The sequence below is a fragment of the Bos indicus x Bos taurus genome, chromosome 27, assembly GCF_003369695.1.
Source record: "Bos indicus x Bos taurus breed Angus x Brahman F1 hybrid chromosome 27, Bos_hybrid_MaternalHap_v2.0, whole genome shotgun sequence".
NCBI lineage: Eukaryota > Metazoa > Chordata > Mammalia > Artiodactyla > Bovidae > Bos > Bos indicus x Bos taurus.
In genome coordinates this window covers 32927250-32946961 of record NC_040102.1, presented here as the reverse complement: position 1 = coordinate 32946961, position 19712 = coordinate 32927250, and the positions used below count along the sequence as shown (strand labels likewise).

General features: G+C 46.6%; 2 protein-coding genes across 7 annotated transcripts in view; both read left to right on the top strand.

Moving 5' to 3' along the window:
- The window catches only part of NSD3 (nuclear receptor binding SET domain protein 3), a 103677-nt gene extending 89414 nt beyond the window's left edge, over window positions 1-14263 (top strand). The window contains exons 20-24 of one of the 3 annotated variants that reach the window (XM_027529669.1): window positions 3807-3923; window positions 5422-5563; window positions 6561-6667; window positions 7293-7497; window positions 7851-14263. In XM_027529669.1, coding sequence (XP_027385470.1) covers window positions 3807-3923; window positions 5422-5563; window positions 6561-6667; window positions 7293-7497; window positions 7851-8092 — 813 coding nt within the window. In that variant the 3' untranslated portion in view covers window positions 8093-14263. The remainder of the gene's footprint in view (window positions 1-3806; window positions 3924-5421; window positions 5564-6560; window positions 6668-7292; window positions 7498-7850) is intronic. The other 2 variants (XM_027529671.1, XM_027529670.1) reach the window with 2 other exon arrangements.
- Window positions 10544-19591, top strand: PLPP5 (phospholipid phosphatase 5). Of its 4 annotated transcripts, XM_027529678.1 has the most exons (8): window positions 10544-10632; window positions 14378-14469; window positions 14860-14968; window positions 15330-15420; window positions 15781-15844; window positions 16310-16434; window positions 17344-17514; window positions 18425-19591. In XM_027529678.1, the coding sequence occupies exons 3-8, from the start codon at window positions 14909-14911 to the stop codon at window positions 18586-18588; spliced, it is 675 nt and encodes a 224-aa protein (XP_027385479.1). In that variant the 5' UTR covers window positions 10544-10632; window positions 14378-14469; window positions 14860-14908; the 3' UTR covers window positions 18589-19591. The 4 variants fall into 4 exon arrangements, with proteins under 4 accessions (XP_027385479.1, XP_027385477.1, XP_027385478.1 ...); XM_027529676.1 differs by lacking the exons at window positions 10544-10632; window positions 14378-14469 and adding an exon at window positions 14611-14720 and having other exon boundaries at window positions 14860-14938; XM_027529677.1 differs by lacking the exons at window positions 10544-10632; window positions 14378-14469 and adding an exon at window positions 14611-14720 and having other exon boundaries at window positions 16310-16404.
- Window positions 19592-19712: the final 121 nt, after the last annotated feature.

The window sequence follows — 19712 nt, the reverse complement described above, 5'->3', positions numbered from 1 at the left end:
ACTACACACAAACGGAGAGAGGTTAATAAAAGGAGACCATGATCGTCCAGGCTGTGTGGCCTAACCGGGGCTGTAGTTGAGCAGGAAAGAAGTGGTTGGACTTCTGACATTTCGAATGTAGCACCTGCAGGATTCGCCAGCTCAGTGGGTATGTGGATTGGGTTGCTTGGTCAAAGGCCATCTGCATTTAAAGTGTCATCATATAGGGACTTCCCTGGTGGTCCAGTGGTTAAGAATCCACCTTGCAGTACAGGGGACACGGGTTCGATCCCTGGTCTGGGAACTAGGATTCCGCATGCTATGGAGCAGCTAAGCCCCTGTCACCACTGCTGAGCCCACTGCCGCAGCTAGAGTCCATGTGCTGCAACAGAAGCTCCCACATGACGCAACGAGGACTGCCATGCCACGACTACGACCCGACGCAGTCAGATAAATATTTTTTTAAATGTCACCATATAATGCACACATTTTGATACTACTTTAATGCCCTGCATATCACTTGCAGGGTTTTACTTATGGTTTCAGGGGAGTTTGTGGAGCCATCCTGAAGTTTAATATGGTGTTGACACCTTTTAGTAGTAGTTATATTTATTCTAAACCATGTTCTAAGTTACTAAGTTAATGATATAATCAAAAGAGAAGAAAACAGTCAGGATTATTCTGCCCTTTAGCACCTACTAAAGGGAATTGCTAGTAGAAGACAATTGGTCATTTACAAAAGAGCTGAACATACACAGTCCCTGAACAGCATAGTCAAAAAGACTGTAGCAATGTGGAGAAGGCTTGGGTACACTCAGAGACAGGAGCCCAATGGGAGACTGAAGTACACCATCAGTCCCCTTCTTTTCACACAAAACAGATTCCTAAAAACGTGTGCCAGTCTTAAACAAAGGACCCTGTTATGAAGTGGTTTCTTTCTTAGAAATTAAAAACATGTGTGCGTGCTAAGTCGCTTCAGTCGTATCTGACTCTTTGTGACCCTATGGACTGTAGCCCGCTAGGCTCCTTTGTCCATGGGCTTCTCCAGGTACCAGTACTGGAGTAGGCTGCCATGCCCTCCTCCTCCAGGGGATTTCCCAACCCAGGGATCTAACCCACATCTCCCACGGCTCCTGCATTGCAGGCAGATTCTTTACCACTGAGTCACTGGGGAAGCCCTAAAAAAAATTATATTAAATACTAAATTAAACTGTCCTTTTGCTGTTGCCTTTAAGGATAGATTTCTAGCATTTTAAAATTTATTTATTTCTTTATTTTTGGCCATGCCTCACGGCATGGGAGATCTTAGTTTCCCGACCAGGGATCAAACCTGAGCCTCCTTCATTGGTAACATGGAGTTGTAACCACTGGACCACCAGAGAAGTTCCAGATTTCTGCCTGCTTAAAAGTTCTTTATTTTGTTACTTTTAACCACAATTGAATTCACAGTTAATGGTTTTAAGTCCAGTAAGCAACTCCTTGAGGCTAAAGATTTGTCACTTTTTAGATGCCTAAAATATTTCTTTTACAAAATAACTAGACAGATGTATTCACAACCATATCGAGTTGACAAGACTTAACATACCTCGTTTGATATCAGCACTTTTTTTCAGTATTCACCAGTTTTCATAGAATAGTAAATAGAAACCATAACACATGGTTTCAGACCTTAAAAAGCCACAGAACCCTTTCTTCAAATGAAGCCTTGACTTGAATCTCAAGCGTGTCAGGCAGGTAAAGTGGAGCTGATTTGGTCTGAACCCCCTGCTCGGTCTTCAGTCCAGAAAACTCGCCATAAAGTAAGGTATCACCAGGTGGCAGTGCAGCCAAGATGCAATGAGACCCACCTGGGAGGGCGGCGAGACCGCGGCCGGGCCAGGTGTTCTCAGCGGCCAAGGCCCAAGTCCGGACCGCGTGGAGGGAAAGCCATTCAGGGCCGACTGCGCACAGTACGTGCCCGTGGAGAGCTGTCCTGTCTCGGCGTCTCAGGCGGAGGGGAAACGCGGCTCCCTGTCGGAACCTGTCCCATCGGTTACAACGGGGGAGAGAAGCCCCCAGAAGCGCGCTTGTGTGTTGACCAGGCCCAGCCGAGAGGAGCTGTAGCTGCTTGAAGCAGAGGGGCCCTCGCCCATGTCCCCTGTGGCCAGCCAGCCGGCCGGACGCCCAGGCTGACCCACCATCTCCCTTCTCTCATGCCAAAGTCACAGTCTCGTCTTTTTATCGGTGGGAAAAGTCTTTTTATCGGTGGGAAAAACCTAAGTATCCATACGTAAGGACATTGGCTTATGCTTTTAATGACTCATCAGAATCAGAAAAGACTACAGTGCTTCTGTTTAGATGACTGATGCTCTCGGTTCTGTGATACTGAGCAATGAGCGGTGAGCACGGCTGGTGAGAACTTGGGTTGGGGGCTGGGGGAGGAACACAGGTCTAGTAAAAACAATAGCAAATACATATTAATTTACTCCCTGAAGACATTTCTCTGCCTCGGAAATGTATTTTTAACACCAAGAAATCCTATAGTTAATGTTGTTGCCCTAGATTGAATCAGCCAAGTCTTCGAGGTGAAAGGGTGATTCATGATTATGCATTTATAAACATGAGAGGTTGAATGTACGGTATTTACGCTTATTTTAAAAAGGAGCTTATTAGTACACACCTGTTAGAACAGCAGAATGAAAAACAGTGACTATCCCATGGGCTTCCCTAGTAGCTCACCTGGTAAAGAATCTACCTGCAATGCAGCAGACCCTGGTTCGATCCCTGGGTGGGGAAGATCCCCTGGAGAAGGGAATAGCAACCCACTCCAGTATTCTTTCCTGGAGAATCCCATGGACAGAGGAGCCTGGTGGGCTACAGTCCACGGGGTCACAAAGAGTCAGACACGACTGAGCGCACACATACCACATGCTGACGAGGACGTGGGGAGGCCGGCGCTCTCATACATGGGGAGTGTGTGGTGGGAACTCAAAATGATCCCGCCACTCTGGGAAATAGCTTGGCAGTTTTCTAAAAAATTAAACATATGCTCACCATATGACCCAGCATTTATCCCAGAGAAATGAAAACCTTTGTCTACATATAAACTTTATCAAAATGTTCACAGCATCTTTATTTGGTAATAAAAGCTTTATTTGTTACTCAGCAGTAATGAAACAATAAACTATTGATACCCACAACAGCTTGGCTAGATCTCAAGGAAATTAAGCTTAGTTTTTCTTTAAAAAGCCAATCTCTAAAGGTTACATATTGTGATTCCATTTATAGCACACCCTCAAAATGATAAAACTATAGGGTTGGGAAGGTCCTACTGTTTAGCCCTGGGAACTATATTCAATATCCCATGATAAACCATAATAGAGAAGGATATAAAAAAAGAGTCTGTGTGTATGTATAACTGAATCAGTCTGCAGCACGTCAGAAATTAACACAACTTTGTAAGTCAACTAAACTTCCATAAAATATAATTAAGGAAAAAACGATGGAGTTGGAGAACAAACGAGGGACGGAGGATGGGCAGGGTTGTGAAGGAGCGGTTCTGGGCCTCTGTGTTGACATGACTGTGGTGGTGGCTGCCTAACTGCCCACCTGGTAGAACTCCGGAAACGCACGTGTGTACACATAACAACACACATGCACACAAACAAGTGCTTGTGAAATCCTCAAAATCTTGTCCCAGTGTCAGTTTTCTGGTCTTCCTTTGTATCGTCATTCTGTTTCCAGGAAGGTTTTGGGTTAATTCTCTTGGGTTACACATGTGGTGTTTGGGAATGCTTTCTAACACAATACACTAATTGTTCCTCTGCATGTTGCATGCTCCTCTGCAGGGTGAATTTGTAAATGAATATGTCGGCGAATTAATTGATGAGGAAGAATGCAGATTGCGAATCAAGCGAGCCCACGAGAACAGTGTAACTAATTTTTATATGTTAACTGTTACCAAGGTAAAATTGCTTTTTTTTTTGGTAAGAACAAAGGATTTTTTTGGTTTAGTCTCATAGTCTTAGGTTGAATTCCGTTTCCTTCCTCTAATTTGGTTTCATTTCAAGCAAAACATAATGGTCTGTGGTAGCCAGTATGCGTCCCGCTGTAATATGCTCATTTTACCAGAATACAAATGTGAGGGATTGTCGCAGGTCACGTGACACAGCGCCGTGCATGAGAAGGTGACCAGCAACAAGGTTAACATACCCGGGTTTGAGCCTCAGCTCTTAGTCCTGGAAGACCTGGTCCCCAGTTTGGTTATCACCAAGGGAGAGAGTCACCGCTGTGATTCTAAGTCACAAACCACCAGGAGAGTTCTGCTTTAGCAAAAAAATCCTAACTATAAATCATTCTGTATATTTAGACTTTTTTTTTTTAATGAGTCAGGAAAAATGAATGCTGTCAAAAGAGACAGTAAAACTTCTGATTTAATACATGCAACTGTGGGTGTTACTTGAAGCACATTCACTGCAAAACCTACTTTATTGAATTTCTCCAACAGTCCTCTGATTTATAGGTGACGAGAAACTGAGGCCCAGCCATGAGAAATGATGTGTTGAATATCTTGTTACAGCTTAACGAAGTACCTGTGTTTCCTATGTTCCAGGCTCTCTCTAAAACTGAATCAGAATAGCATTAAAAGAACTAGAAATCACTGAAGAGTATTAGTTTAACTGTTATGTCACTGAAAGTTTTACCACTTTCACAAACAGATAATATATAAACATAAAATGCCATTTATTCATGGCTGCCGACTGTCCCCTTAGCTCCCAGCCCCACTGCCAGTGACCCCTGCAGCCATCCAGACAACACTAGGGGGCTGTGTCCTCCAGAGCCTTTCCGGATTATCAGAGTGTAAATTCAGGGAGCCAAAATGTTGGGCTTCTTATGATACCTTGAACTTTCATATAAGTAAATGTAAGTGACAAAGATTATATCCCAGACTCTAGCTTTTCCATCAGCCAAATCTCCCAAGTCTTTGTGCAGAGAAGTGTCTCGCTTCTGTTCCCTCTCTCTTTGTGGCCTAAGTTCTCGTCCACCTGCGCCCCTGGCCCCCAGCTCTGCTTCTCGCTCAGAGCAGGGGTGGCAGCAAACCACCATCATCCCCGTCTCAATTAACATCCTAACTGAGCACGCTCTGCTCAGAAAACACCTTTCCTTCAGCCCCACACCCAGCTGACATTCTAAGTGGCGTTATCTGCAGTCTGTTCCTAGAAGCAAACTTTAAAAGAACCCAGACTTCACATTGTCTTACTTGCTCTGACTTGGTCTCCATGTAGAGAAGAGGACTCGGTCAGTCGTCCAGGAGCACATCTGTGAAGCTGTAGGTGGTCAGGCCTCGGCTGACGGTGCTTGGCGCTACCCTGGGGCTCCTGCCTGCGCTGGGGGTTTCTCCGACACGCTGATGCTCAGTTTTATGTCAAAGGAGCTCTCTCTTCCTTTCTTTTCTTTCTGAAGGACCGTATCATTGATGCTGGCCCAAAGGGAAATTATTCTCGCTTTATGAACCACAGTTGTAATCCAAACTGTGAAACCCAAAAGTGGACCGTGAATGGAGACGTTCGCGTTGGGCTTTTTGCTCTTTGTGACATTCCTGCAGGTAAAAGGAACTTGCTTCCTCTCCCAGGACACTCTTCAAGTTTTGACCCTCACATATTTATTCAAATAAAATAAAGAGCTGTGTTTAGAATTATCTGTCATTAAGAAGTAAAACTCTATCCTGCAAAAGGGAGATTAGTAGAAGCAAATTCGTTCTCCAAATGATTGCTGTCTGTTTAATGTAAGCAGATGTTTAAACTTTTGTTTTCTTTTTTAATTTAAAGTAATGAGCCTGTGTTAACATCAGCTGGTTTCTTGGGCTGTTTGTGGGAGCTTTCTTATTTTGTTTTTTAGTTCGAAAGAGCATTCTGTTCCAAATTAGACATAAAAAGCTTTTTGAAGCAGTCACTGCTTTTATTTTTCCTTACCCATCCACCATCATAACAGCAGAACTTAATTTCTCCTTTGTTAGAAAAATGGGTGGGAAGGGAAGTGCCATAACTGAAAGGGATTTAAACTGTTTCTAGCACTCACTGTGGATTGCTGAGGAAGCTTGGACCTCCTAGTTTGAATCCCTGGGTCTTCGGTTTGTATAGTAAACCTGCATTTAGAACTCTTTTTCTGATCATAATGTAAGACATTAGCTACTGAACATGGTATGGTTGTGACAATTCCACGGTCATATTGTTCACTTGGACACTAGGTGTGAAATAGTTTTAGAAAAAGAGGCCTGAACTAGAGCCTGTTTTTCTTGAGCACAGGTTTCAGATTCTCAGTCTCTCTATCATAGTGTTTGACCACTTCAGTGAAAAGGCTATGATGGCCTTTGCAGAATATTTCTTTTGCTTTAATCATTGGTGGATGGGGACGTCTTCTTCTAGCTTTTGTTTGTTTGTTTGTTTTCCTTTTCCCCATCACTGTGTTCAGTGTGGAACAAGGAGGAGGGAAGGGTCTTCATATCAGAATCATGTCTCTCTTATCAGTGTGAGGCTGTGTCTTTGACGGCTTCTCTCTTCCCCGGGACTTGAGTATGAACAGTTCTCTCTCTTGTGGCCTAGGGATGGAGCTGACATTTAATTACAACCTGGACTGTCTGGGCAACGGCAGGACGGAGTGCCACTGCGGGGCAGACAACTGCAGCGGCTTCCTGGGCGTGCGCCCGAAGGTCAGTGGTAGGGAGGGCGCTGCTGGAGAACCGTCTCAGGAAGAGTGGGCCAGATGGTTTCATCTGTCAGGTTCCGAACATGTTTGTATTTCTGATTGAACTGGAAGTTAGTAGACTCCTTTTCAAAAACATTTTAAAAAAATTCACCTTACCCTAAAAGCCACCCAGTTACACACTTTAAACTGGTGGATTTTATGGTTTGTGAATGATATCTCAGTGTCTTTGCAATTTTGAAGAAAAAGCACCTATTCAAAAGTCAGTGAAAATGAAGCACAGTTTTTTAAAATAGAGCAGTGTCCTTCTTTTTTTTTTTAATTTGGCTGCACCAGCTCTTTGTTGCAGCACATGGGCTCTTCTAGTTAAAACATGTTGACTCTAGTCCCTGACCAGGGATCGAACCCAGGCCCCCTGCGGTAGGGGCACAGAGCCTTATCCACTGGACCACCAGGGAAGTCCCAATAAAGCCTTGTTTTTCTTTCATTTCTGTTACGGGACAAGCCCTTCTGGAGTTTTATCTAACCGGACAACAGATGGATTTAAGTGAACCTGAGGTTGTAGGATTTTCCTTTTCCGTAGCGCTTCATGCGCTGTGATCATTAAAACTATGGTCCCTCTTTCCCGCCAGTCGGCATGTGCCTCCACAGCTGAAGAAAAGGCCAAAAATGCTAAGCTAAAGCCGAAGCGACGAAAAATCAAAACGGAGCCCAAGCAGCTGCACGAGGATTTCTGTTTCCAGTGTGGGGATGGCGGGGAGCTGGTCATGTGCGACAGGAAGGACTGCTCCAAAGCCTACCACCTGCTCTGCCTTAACCTGCCGCAGCCGCCCTACGGTGAGCGCCTCCCCCCCGCCCGCCACGTCCAGCCCCCTGTGGGCCATGCGATGGGCAGCGGAGAGGACAAGTGGCTGGAGCAAGCAACTCTCAGTGCACGGGGGGACGCCTGTGGGCGGCAGGGCTGGGGTCTTGTGTTCCCTGAGGTGGGCAGCTGGCTCTTGTGGTGTGGAGCTGGGGGCAGAGCTCACACTCACGCCGCCAGGACCACACAGACCTCTCGTGGGCCAAGGCCTGGAGCTGTGGTCAGCCGGACGCAGCCTCCAGCTGGAGAGGCAGGTGGGAGGTGGGGTGTTTGGCGGGCAATGGACCCGGGCACTCACTGGGCTCTGTCCTTCTTCCCGCCTCTCCAGGAAAGTGGGAGTGCCCCTGGCACCAGTGCGACGAGTGCAGCGCTGCGGCCGTCGCCTTCTGCGAGTTCTGCCCCCGGTCCTTCTGTAAAGATCACGAGAAGGGGGCGCTGGTGCCCTCCGCCCTGGAAGGCCGGCTCTGCTGCTCAGAGCACGACCCTGCGTCCCCTGTGTCCCCCGAGTACTGGAGCAAGATCAAGTGTAAACTGGAATCACAGGATCACGGAGAAGAAGTCAAGGAGTAAATGGGCAGGGAAAATGTCCTTCTTTTTATTTAAAGGAAAAAAAAGGAAAAGAAAAAAGTAGAGGACGCGTCAGTGCAAGAAGAGACCGCTGCGACGTGGGCAGCCTTGGCCAGCGGTGCTACCTTGCAAAAGCAGGAGCGGGGAGATGGTCCGCAGGCCGAAGCCGGTGGTGGGCTCTGGTGTTTTCAGTTCTGTCGGTTTGGGAATTCCTGTGTGGAGGGTTAGATTCACTTGGTCTTTTCTTGCCTTTTACTGTGCTTCAGAGCCTTTGCAGCTGGGAAAAAAGAGCTGTCTTCACTTTTTAAAATAAGAACAGACAGAAAAGAAAGTTTTTGTTAATGAGATAAATTTAAAGTCTAGGATGTGTTCCATGGGTGTACAAAACAAAAGTAGTCATCATTCCTTTATTTATTTTCATTTTTTAAGATTCTGAGACGCGTAGTTCAGATAGTCTGATCAGTGTATGTGTGTACATGTGTGTTTTAAGTAGGAATTGCAGAAAGCCCTCTAGAAAAGGGTCTGGCGGTGTCACAGGCCCCTCTCCCGGGCAGAAGGGCGGCTGGCTTCGCTTTCCCTTCCAGGTGTCTCTCATGGTCTTAGAGACGGCTCTGGGAGGACTGAACCTGGCCTCTTGAAAACAAAAGCCCTCAGTGGATATTACCTCTGTGGTCTTAAACTCGGCGGGCTTTCTGATATGACTTTACCTAGAAAGGTATGTAATGTGGTTGCTGGTTTTTCCTTCTGGAGGAAACTAGAAGCGGATGGCCTCACCGAGTCTGAAATGTTCTCCGATGATAATGGGTATTTTGGTGAAGTGCATTTATGTGGGATGTGAATGCAGTGTTTGAATGGACATTCCTATTATCCTGGGGCACTGGTAAAGGCAGCTAAAGGCAGATGAAGGGCACGGACCAAAAGTTGGATCAGAGGAGCTCCCTTGTCTGTCCAGCGTGCTGTGGACCCTGGTCTGGCTTGGAGAGAATGTGGGCGTTTTATTTTCCGTCTCCTGGTCAGACATCAGTTTCCTCAGGGAAACTACACAAATGAATTTGAATTTGTGTGATTTGAGTAGCTCTTTCTGTTTAACTCCACATTTGAGGGTGAAAGGGGTCAGGGCATTCCCCAAGTTACCTGTCAGTTATCCAGTCCTTAGACTCGCCCCACTGGGGAAGGGAAGCACTTGTGCAGGGTAGGTAAGGGCCCCGCAAACACACTTCACTGCAGGAAGCACTTAGGGAGAGCTCCCGAGAAAGCAGTATTGGCAAGAATAGACGCTCGTGAAGCGGACTGTCTGCCCCCACAACTCCCTTGCTTGTAATGCGTAGGAATATGTCTACTCCAGGATCCCCTGTATGGATCCATTAGTCCTGTCAGACCTTGTTGTAACACTGTACTAAGTAGAAGTCTAGGGTTAGCTTGAATGAACGTTAACTTTCTCTGTGAATTTTGACTGCTTACAATTGCCTGTACCTGGCAGCATTTATTTTCCCTCCCGAAGTACCCAGTGACCTTACAAAAAGGCTGGGAAGATGGATGCTCCACGACATTCCTTCAGTTGTGCTGTGTGTCCCCTTTTTTCTTATCAATTTAGAGCTCTTCTCTGGAAAAAAGAAAAAAAAAATCTGTTTTGTGCCTCTTTTTTTTTTTTGTATGTATATGTGCAATTATACTGGATTTTTTTTTTGTTTAAAAAAAACAAAAACAAAACAACAAAAAAACAAACACTACAATTCCTTTACTTAAGCTCCTAAACTGCCATTTGCGTGATTCCAGCAAATAATTTTGAGGTAACTTACTGAGCCTCCAGTAATTGTATTGATTAGATACGGTCTCAAAAGAAAGAGCAAGATAGAAGATGCTACACGTGTTACCAAATGCGACTGCCGCCAGTCACATGAATCACAGCTCACCAAAACACTACACTTTGCTCTTGAGCAACTATAGAGTTTGATGTCCTTTTAAAAAAATAACTTAAGAAAATCTATGTTTTATCATACTAAAACTTTATTTTATATATGTATATGATAAACGTTTGCTTTTCTAAACTTACTAACATGAAGGAGTTCCTTTAATATTTGAACTGTAACTCGCGTTGAATCAGTATCCAACATGAAATCTTCTTGCTTTGTTTTGGACTTAGTGCTATTTAATATCTGACTTTTATATGGTAAGCCAGGGTATATCCTGTATACTACAAATACCTTAGGTTTAAGTATTTTTATGCAACTTCTGCATTGTGTCACATTTGGTTTGTGTATCTGTAACAGAGCTCTGCTGAGAGTGTTCTGATTTGGGGTGGGGGACAGCGGGGTGGGTAGGTGGGGCGGGTGGGGGTGACTAACAGGATTGTTCTGCCATTTCAGAAATCAGGTTGGAAAGCAAAATCGCTGACCGCAGCTCTGGAGTCCCTGTCCGGGAATGTCCTCTAACAGTCTCAGAAGTGTTTTCAGTCCTGCCAGTGCCAAGGAGCTCTACTCACACCTTGTGGTGTCAGAAGTTTACGTATTTTAAAGGTGCAGGCTGTGGAAGCAGGCCAAAGAGTAAGTCGTGCTTTCTGTTTGCGAAGTATCCATCCATACAGTGTGCATAGTATCCGAGCAGCATGCTTGCCTGTGGCTCGCCATGAAATACTGCGACAGACACGTTGCTTACTCACAGCCGGAAGTTGTTATTTGATTTGCTAACTGTGAAATCGAGCTGTAGTCAGACTGAAAATGGCTGGTTTTTACTTCTTATCCAAAAATGAAATAACATCAAGCAGCATGGGATAACAACGGTCATATTTTTTTTTTGAACCTTATGTTGGTTCAGAGAAAAAGTGAATGTTAAGGTTTTTGAGAATCAGCAGAACGCTTCAGAAACTGGGTCTGTAACAACTAGAGGTGAGATTCCAGACCTTCCAGGCCCTGGTGGGAGTGGGGCGCTGCCTGTCGCTTGTCAGGGGGTGGGGGGGTGGGCTGCATTCCTGGAAGGCGGAAGCAGCTGGAGGAAGTGAATCATTTCTTGACTGTCTAATCAGGGCTACAGTTAGGAGTGACGTGGGTTTTATTTTCATTTCTCTTTTTAACACGTTCCCACCCTATCCTAATTCTCAAAAAAGCTCTTGCCTAAGCTATAAAATAGGCTGACTTTTAGAATCATTAAAACTTGGAGATTTCTGTGTGTTCAAGTCAGGAACACATCTAAAGACTAAAAAAATAAAATAGGGAAGGGGAAAGGCTGCTCCCTGCTGCCATTTCCACAAAGTATTTGGAAGCAGGTCTGGGAAGAATGCTGTGACACCCACAACCTCGAGATAATCACATAAAGGACTCTCAGACAGGGTGGCTATCAGATACCTTTCTTTCCTGATCGTGAAGCAGTTTCCTTACTTCACAGTAGCTTGTTGCATGGTGTGTTCCTGACAGGGTCCAGCCCAGACCTGCAGTTTGGAAGCAGACGGGCCAGCCATGTGGAGCGCAGGCTCTGGACTCCCGGGGATTTGTTGCTTGTCTCTCATTTCATTTTAAAACAGAAAGCTCTTCTTTAGCATTCACCTTAAAGTTAAGATGCTTCCGTATACCATGTCCCATTAGGATGAGAAAATTGGTCACCATGGCGTGCTGACAGTTTGGGAAGCTCACACCAGTTGTTCTTCTGCAGGAGGGACAGCACGAAGGGACAGGGGAAGTTGCTTAATTGGCGAGCAGTGCAAATTAGACTTGAATTACTTAAAAAGCTGGTGTGTCTAGATTCTTCGAGTTGGAGCTGCAGCAGACATGAAGTGATCATTTGGAACAACTTCCTTTAGCCTCAGGCCACCTAGACTTGGGCTTCCCTGGTGGCTCAGCTGGTAAAGAATCCACCTGAAATGCAGGAGACCCTTGTCCAATTCCTGGGTCGGGAAGATCCCCTGGAGAAGGGATAGGCTACCCACTCCAGTATTCTTGGGCTTCCCTGGTGGCTCAGCTGGTTAACAATCCGCCTGCAATCCGGGGGACCTGGGTTCAATCCCTGGGTTGGGAAGATCCCCTGGAGAAGGGATAGGCTACCCACTCCAGTATTCTTGGGCTTCCCTGGTGGCTCAGCTGGTTAACAATCCGCCTGCAATGCGGGGACCTGGGTTCAATCCCTGGGTTGGGAAGATCCCCTGGAGAAGGGAATGGCTACCCACTCCAGTATTCTGGCCTGAAGAATTCCATGGACTATACAGTCCATGGAGTCACAAAGAGTTGGACACAACTGAGTGACTTTCGCTTTCTTTCACCTAGACTTGGTCTCTGGTTATTTGTAAACAGAGAGTGGAACTCACTTCCATTTCCAGATAGGCTCGGAAATAGACTTAGACAGCTTTGCCATGTACTGACATATACGAAAGAGCTGGAAATTTGTATATACTGAAATCTACCAACGTTTATCTGGGGAGGGGGACTGGGAGAAATGGGGTCACAGTAGGGTGAGGGAGGGGAATTATAATGTTTACCACAGGTACGAAGTAGTCACTTTAACATTGAGACCTCTGCCTCATTGAATTCAGGTTTTTTAAGTACTTGAAACTCCTCAGATTCTCCTTGTTTTACAATTATTTTTAAATTTATGAAGTAGAAAGCATTGTTTTGTACACTGTTTTGTCTCTTACCCTCTTGAAGTTGGATTAGAGGCGAAGTTCTGCACACGGGAGCGTCCACACTAGGTCTCTCAGATTCAGTGCACGTAGTCGGGGAAGAGACTCCTGCATGAAATACCAGCAGCATTTACATGAGTATTTCTTACGTATGCTCTTTACTTTGTTACTTTGTCAACCCTATCCCCACACACCTCTTCTTTCCTTTTAATAGATGCCTGTGTAGGGAAAAAAAGAACTTTGCACTTATGTTACACTCCTGAAATGCCAGGTGTGACCTGTGTGTTTCAAACTCATTTCCGTTCTTTCTCCAGTCAGTCCATGGCTTAAGTGACAAGTTCAGGTGCGTGTGGCACATTTGTACGAAGGGGTAGGAGGTAGAGAAATACCTGTCCTTCAGGAGTATCTCAAAGTCATTAACGTGTAAGAGAAAGGGAAAAGAGTAGTTGCCAAAGTCCTTTATTCAGTCCTTCGTCTTCTCGTGTGACATCACTGCATCTGCTAATTGGCAAGAAAGCACCCTCGGGTTCCCCTTCCCCAGCCACCAGACCCCTGATGTGTGCATACCGCTGTCGTATCCATCAGATGACGTAGATGAGGGGTGTATATGGTGTAACTCTTGTCAGTTTAGAAGTGGACTGGATAAAATGTCCTTTTCCTTCATTGTCACTAACATTGCTCTTTATCTCATTCGTGCTGTCACATGCCCTCCATGTTAAACAAGAAAATCCTATCGCCACTGATAACTAAGATGCTAAATGATGATTGCAACTGGCTAATAATAAGGTTCTTTTTATATATAAGGGTGTGTGCATAATTGGAATTGACATGAGAAATCCATTTGTATCCACTTGTGATATTGCACAACAACCACAGATACCTACAGATTCTGTTTTCATTTCCTCCTGATCTTTATCTATGATAATGACCTTTGTAGATTGGTTATTTCTGTACTTTGTTTATCTGTAATAAACTTTGTAGATCCTGTGAAATGTTATTTTGCCTAAATCACTTGAGACTTGAGTCTTTAATAACAAAGCATCAATATTCACTAAAAGTCAATCTCTTTTATTAGAGTTTCTGTGACTTGGCTAGAAGCTCCTGATACTAAGGATTAGTGTTCATTTTCCCTGGGGGGCGTTCCACTAGGGCATTACTGAATAATGACTTGATGTTGCCACATAGACTTCAAGATATATGATATTTGGGGGATTTTGTTGATTGGCCCATGTTTTATTGCATAGTGTGAAATGTTTAAAGCTTGGTTAACCTGTATATAGATAGGTTATTGTTGACTAGTTACAGTGTATTAGGATTGCCTGTAATATTTAAGCTTCTTACTACTGTGTGTGCTGGTAGGAACATATAATTTTTGTACATTCTATTTACTGAGATGTTACCTATTTTATTTTACAAATACTTTGGGATTCAAATTTTTTTTTTTTTTTTGCTTCCGTGAGGATTAATTTGGAAGATTTTTAATGACATTCCACTGATTTCCGATTTTGCTTGAGATTGACTTCAATAAATTGTCCTGTATGTTCCAAAATTAAATATATGGACTTGTTCATTGCCTGTAACTTCTTGCTACAACTCAGTGGCCAACAGGCCACCCTGGGCGGGAGGGGGCCAGAGCGGGGTTGGAAGACCTCGTGCGTCTAACCTGCCGGTGGGCCCCGCAGCCCAAGGTCTAGCCGAGCCGCGGAAAACTTGGACCTGGCAACGCAGCAACACAAAACGCGCACTCTGCGCGCTTCCCGGGAGCGGAGGCTGAGTGAGTACGAAGCGTCGGGGCGGGCGTAGGAAGGCGGGTGGAGAGACACGTGGGGAGCGACCCCTCCCTCCGTCGGACCCGCCCCACCCGTCTTCCCCGTCCCCGCCCCCGACGTGATGCCCCGCCCCTCGACTCCCCGCCCCCAGCGCCGCCACGTCAGCCTTGAGCGCGCACCGGGCGATGGGCAAGGGGAAGGCGGCGGCCCTCGCGGCCGAGCTGGGCGTGCGGCTCGCGCTGTTCGCGGTCTTCCTGTAAGGACTTGAGCTCTGGCCCCCTCCCCGACCCCGGTCCTGGTCCCTCAGCCCCCGACCCTCCTTTCCGAGACCCGGCCGGGTTCCGCGCGCGCTTGCCAGAAGCCGCCGACGCTCCGCTCCTTTGTGTCCCCTTCAGGGTGACGGAGTTGCTGCCGCCCTTCCAGAGGCTCATCCAGCCTGAGGAGATGTGGCTTTACCGGAATCCGTACGTGGAGGCAGAGTATCTCCCCACCAAGCCGATGTTTGTGCGTGGAGGACCAGCCTGCCTTCTGACCGCGCTTTTCAGGGCGTTGGGCGGTCATCCCGACTCCGCGGCGACATTTATGGGGAGTTCGCTGCTAGACGGGGCTTCGCGTCGCCGTGCTTCTCGGCGGGGTTGAGAGCGGATGTCCCTCCGCTTTGGCTCGGGGACACGTGCTGGGGGGCAGTGCTCAGGGCGGCCAGGGGAGCTCGGGGCCGTGGCCCCTGGACGCCACACCTGCAGGGGGCAGTTCAGGTCTGGTGTGTGACTTCTACTGTTACTCCGCTCCTCTTGCTGTCGGAGGTCTTGTTTTCAAGCCGATTCTGTACTCTTTCGTGTGCTCAGCTCCGCTGTGTCCCATGCAGGTCATCGCCTTCCTCGCCCCGCTGGCTCCAGTCCTACTGGCCAGGTGTCTCAAGGCGGCGGACGCAGCCGACAGCCGGCAGGCCTGCCTGGGTAAGAGTGACCCCCACGCTCGGCCATCGGGTCTTCCCCCGCCCCCCCCCCCCCCCCCATGGAGCTGGTGGCCTCAGTGTGTGGAGGCCATGTGCTGCGACTCCCTAAGGTGACTCTGCCTCCCCTCTACCCTACTTTTTACCTGTGACCTCTGGGTCACCTCCCAGGTACACCTGTACGCACAGGACTGTATGCACCTGTGGCACCGCAGTGGCCACCAAGGCCCGCGTTCCTTTTATGCTCCAGTCTGGCTGGAGGCTGACCTCTCTGCTGTCCCAGGAGACAGTGTCCCCTGTGGCTGTGCTGAACGAGACAGGGACCTCCGCAGACCCACTGACAGTGAGTTTCTTTGCTTTGCAGCGGCCAGCCTGGCGCTGGCCCTGAATGGCATCTTCACCAACACGATCAAACTGATAGTGGGGAGGTGAGTGCCCGAGCAGCCGCCTGCCGTCTCAGCCCTCTCCGGTCAGGAGAGCGGGTCACGCAGCCCCAGCCCTATCTTCCGGAGCCTCTTCTCTCTTAACGCTTCCTCCCTTCCCTCTGCCTTGGTGCCCGGCTGACTCTCGGGCTCTTTTCTGCCCAGAACAGCACATTTCCCAGTGCCAGAGTCAGTGTCCTCCAGAGCACCCTGAGGAAGCTGCAGCATGACTGGCTCTTTCCCCTAACAATTATGCGCTGCAGCCGCTTTTTTTTTTTTTTCTGATTTAAATACTAACCTTGGAAAAATAAGGCTTTTCTCTTAGTGGTGACTATCCAGTCCAGTTTCACTATTTTGCCTGGGATGCTATTTGACTGACAGTTAATAGGTTAATCGATGTCTAATACAACCGAAGAACAATTTCTGGAGTTGTAAACGATTCACGTTCAGACCTGGCCGTATTTCTTCCAGGCCACGCCCAGACTTCTTCTACCGCTGCTTCCCGGATGGGCAAGCCCATGGAGACTTGATGTGCACAGGAGACAAGGCCGTGGTGAATGAGGGCCGTAAGAGCTTCCCCAGTGGCCATGCTTCCTGTATGAATACCATGTGAACTCTACATCCCTGTTCTGGTTTTTTTAATCATTGAATTTAACCCAGGGGAACTAACTTGTGAGGATGGGAACATCTCACGCAGTCTTGTTCTTGTATCTAGAAGTCAGAGAGCCCCCGTTCTTTAATAACAAGCTTGAACCTCAAGTATTAAACATTTAAGGACAGAGGACGTAGTTTCCCTTCATGAAATTTGAACATTTTATTATTACTGTATTATCCTGCCTAAATCCTGCAATCTCGTGCTAGTCGTAAAAATACTAACCAGCCTTTATGGAAGAGTTCGGAGAAGGCAGTGGCACCCCACTCCAGTACTCCTGCCTGGAAAACCCCATGGACGGAGGAGCCTGGTGGGCTGCAGTCCATGGGGTCGCTAAGAGTCGGACCCGACTGAGTGACTTCACTTTCACTTTTCACTTTCATGCATTGGAGAAAGAAATGGCAACCCACTCCAGTGTTCTTGCCTGGAGAACCCCAGGGACGGGTGGGCTGCCGTCTCTGGGGTCGCAGAGTTGGACACGACTGAAGCGACTTAGCAGCATGGAAGAGTTACTACATAGTCAGGTGCTTCCAAAAGCATTTTAGATTCATGTCTCATTTGACAGCAATATTAGCCCAATGAGATGGCTTCTGTTATTTTTATGATTCCCATTTATATACGAGGAAATGGAGGCACTGGGAAATGAAGTCCCATCACTAGGAGTCCAAAAACTCTCTTCCGGGTACATGTCACTCACTTTGGGAGATAATCCTTCATTTTCCCTTGTTTTCTCCTCCCTCGTAACTGACAGTCTCGATCAGTGATCTACACCAGAAGCTACAAAAAGGGCTAAGAATATGTTCCTAACCCTGTCTTCTTCTTTTCCTTTAAAAGACGTTTTCCCCTCTTCTAGTTGCATTTGCCGGTCTGGCCTTCGCATCCTTCTACCTGGCGGGGAAGTTACACTGCTTCACACCAAGAGGCCGAGGGAAATCTTGGAGATTCTGTTCCTTTCTGTCACCCCTACTCTTTGCAGCTGTGATTGCACTGTCCCGCACCTGTGACTACAAGCATCACTGGCAGGGTAAGCATCACAGGCCTCCAGGCCGTGGACCCTCCATGGTTCTCCCGTCATTTGTCCCCCGCACGTGGCATGGGACACACCCCTGGGTGTCTGCTGAGTGAACAGACAAGTGTGCAGAGGATGGTCTGGATCTGAACTGAGAGTGTGGTTTATTGCTACATGGAAAATGAGAAAGCACACTGTTATCTTTTAAACAGATTACCAAAGAGGGACATCCTAATTTTCCCATTACTTTGAAGCATCGTAAGTTCAGGAAAAAATCAAGAAATTTTTTACAACCAACCTCAAAGTTCAGTTTACTTACTACCTTAAAAATCAACTTCACTGTCAAGGTTTTTGTTCAGTAATGGAAGTAAAATTTAAGAAAACATAAAATTGTAATTAAACCAAAGAAATTTAAGTTGAATGATATAGTAAATCATCCAAATTACAGAGTATCTGCAGAGAAAGCCCAAAATTCAAAAAAAACAAAACAAAAAAAAAACAAAAAAAGCTGACAGTATCAGCTAGAGGCCCTTAAGAGCTGTTCTGAAGAATAAACTAAATTTTTACAAAGAGAGGCAACTCCTAGAGAGTTTATTCCTTCCTCTAGAACCCTTTGAATGGTGATGAGGAGTTTTTTATAGTATTCAATGAATCTGTTATTCTTCCAAACTAAAAAACTCAATGCAGTGAACTCAGAATATGCCTTGTTATACTTACCTAACTAAAGATGTGTTTTGATTTGGTGTTTAAGGGAACGGCTTGATAATGACCATACTGCAGCTATATGATAAAACTAAGAAAATCCCCCAAAACGATAACCCTGGAATGTAGGGGTTTTGCAGAGTAGCCTTGGAGGGTCAAGCTCCCTCCACCAGCAAGCATGACTTGTGAGTGAGGGAAAGCCATCTCCTCTGTCTTCGTCCAGACGTCCTGGCTGGATCCGCCATTGGCCTGACGTTCGCGTACAGCTGCTACAGGCAGTACTACCCTCCGCTGACAGACGCCGAGTGCCACAGGCCGCTGCCCCTCAGCCCCGCTCTTCCTGCCCCGCAGAAGCAGCCCCGCGACCTGCAGCCTTTCTGTGTTTAGACCCTGGAGCCGCCTCCCTGGAGAACAGGCCCATCGGACCTCCTCTCTCCCCACGCCCAGGACAAGAATGTCTGACCTTCACCTCCTGAGGACAGGTGAGGACAGACGCCCACAGGCTGATGCAGTTTTGCCCCGGCGCACGGCTCACAGGGATTTATCAAGAGGGGTCGAAGTCCTTTTTCACTACTGTTTGCCATGCATAGTTCCCCAACAGCTTACGAGTCTGGTCCACCAGATTGGTATCCCAAGATCCAGTGTTTTCACATGTAACTTCAGTACGGCTCTTAGAAGGATTATGTCACAAAGAAGCATTTACCTTAGCATCACTTTATCCTAGACACTAGCATTGATTACCAAAACTTAATTTCCACTTTCCATAGCTCAGAATCTTAAAATCCAGGGCATGAGCAATTAAATTATTTTACTTCTGTTTACTTTCTCTGGTGGGACAATTCCACCCCTGAAATGGGAGAATGTCCAATTCTGGCTAATTTACCACTGTTATGCTTATCCAAGTCCAGCTAAATAGTGCTGTCCCTTCTGAATTCTGTGAACATAAGTGATTTGATAATTTGCTGAATTACTGAGTAAACACAGTAAACAAGAAAATGGTCAGGAGCGTCGATTCAGTACCGACAGCAGATCCCGGTTCCTGCCGCACCTGTGCTGAGCCGAGCTCAGGAGCCGCTCTACCTCCAGTCACGGCTGCAGACCTGTGCGAACACACCCACCCTGCCACGTGGCTGAGGCAGGAGGGCGCTCAGAGACTTATCTGGAGGACAGATCAGCGTCTCCTGTCCTGTCCCCAGTGGGCCATGAGGAACAGTTATGGGACGTGGTCGGAACTGATGCACGGAACCTGAAACCACCCTTCTCTTTATGCTGACCGTACTTTAATATGACCTTGTTTTGTGTATTTCTTTCTATAACATTTTCAGTGCACCTTTTCCTTATGTAAATGCAATATGCAAATAAAATGGTGAATGTGGGCTTTGCACTTAAAGTTCCATTTGAGAACTGAAACATTTCAAAGTTAAACACTGGATTCCCCTTCTAACATAAGTGATTCAACTGTCTCCAGCAGTGGCTGATGTTAATAATACCAAAGAGCTCTCAATATTTAC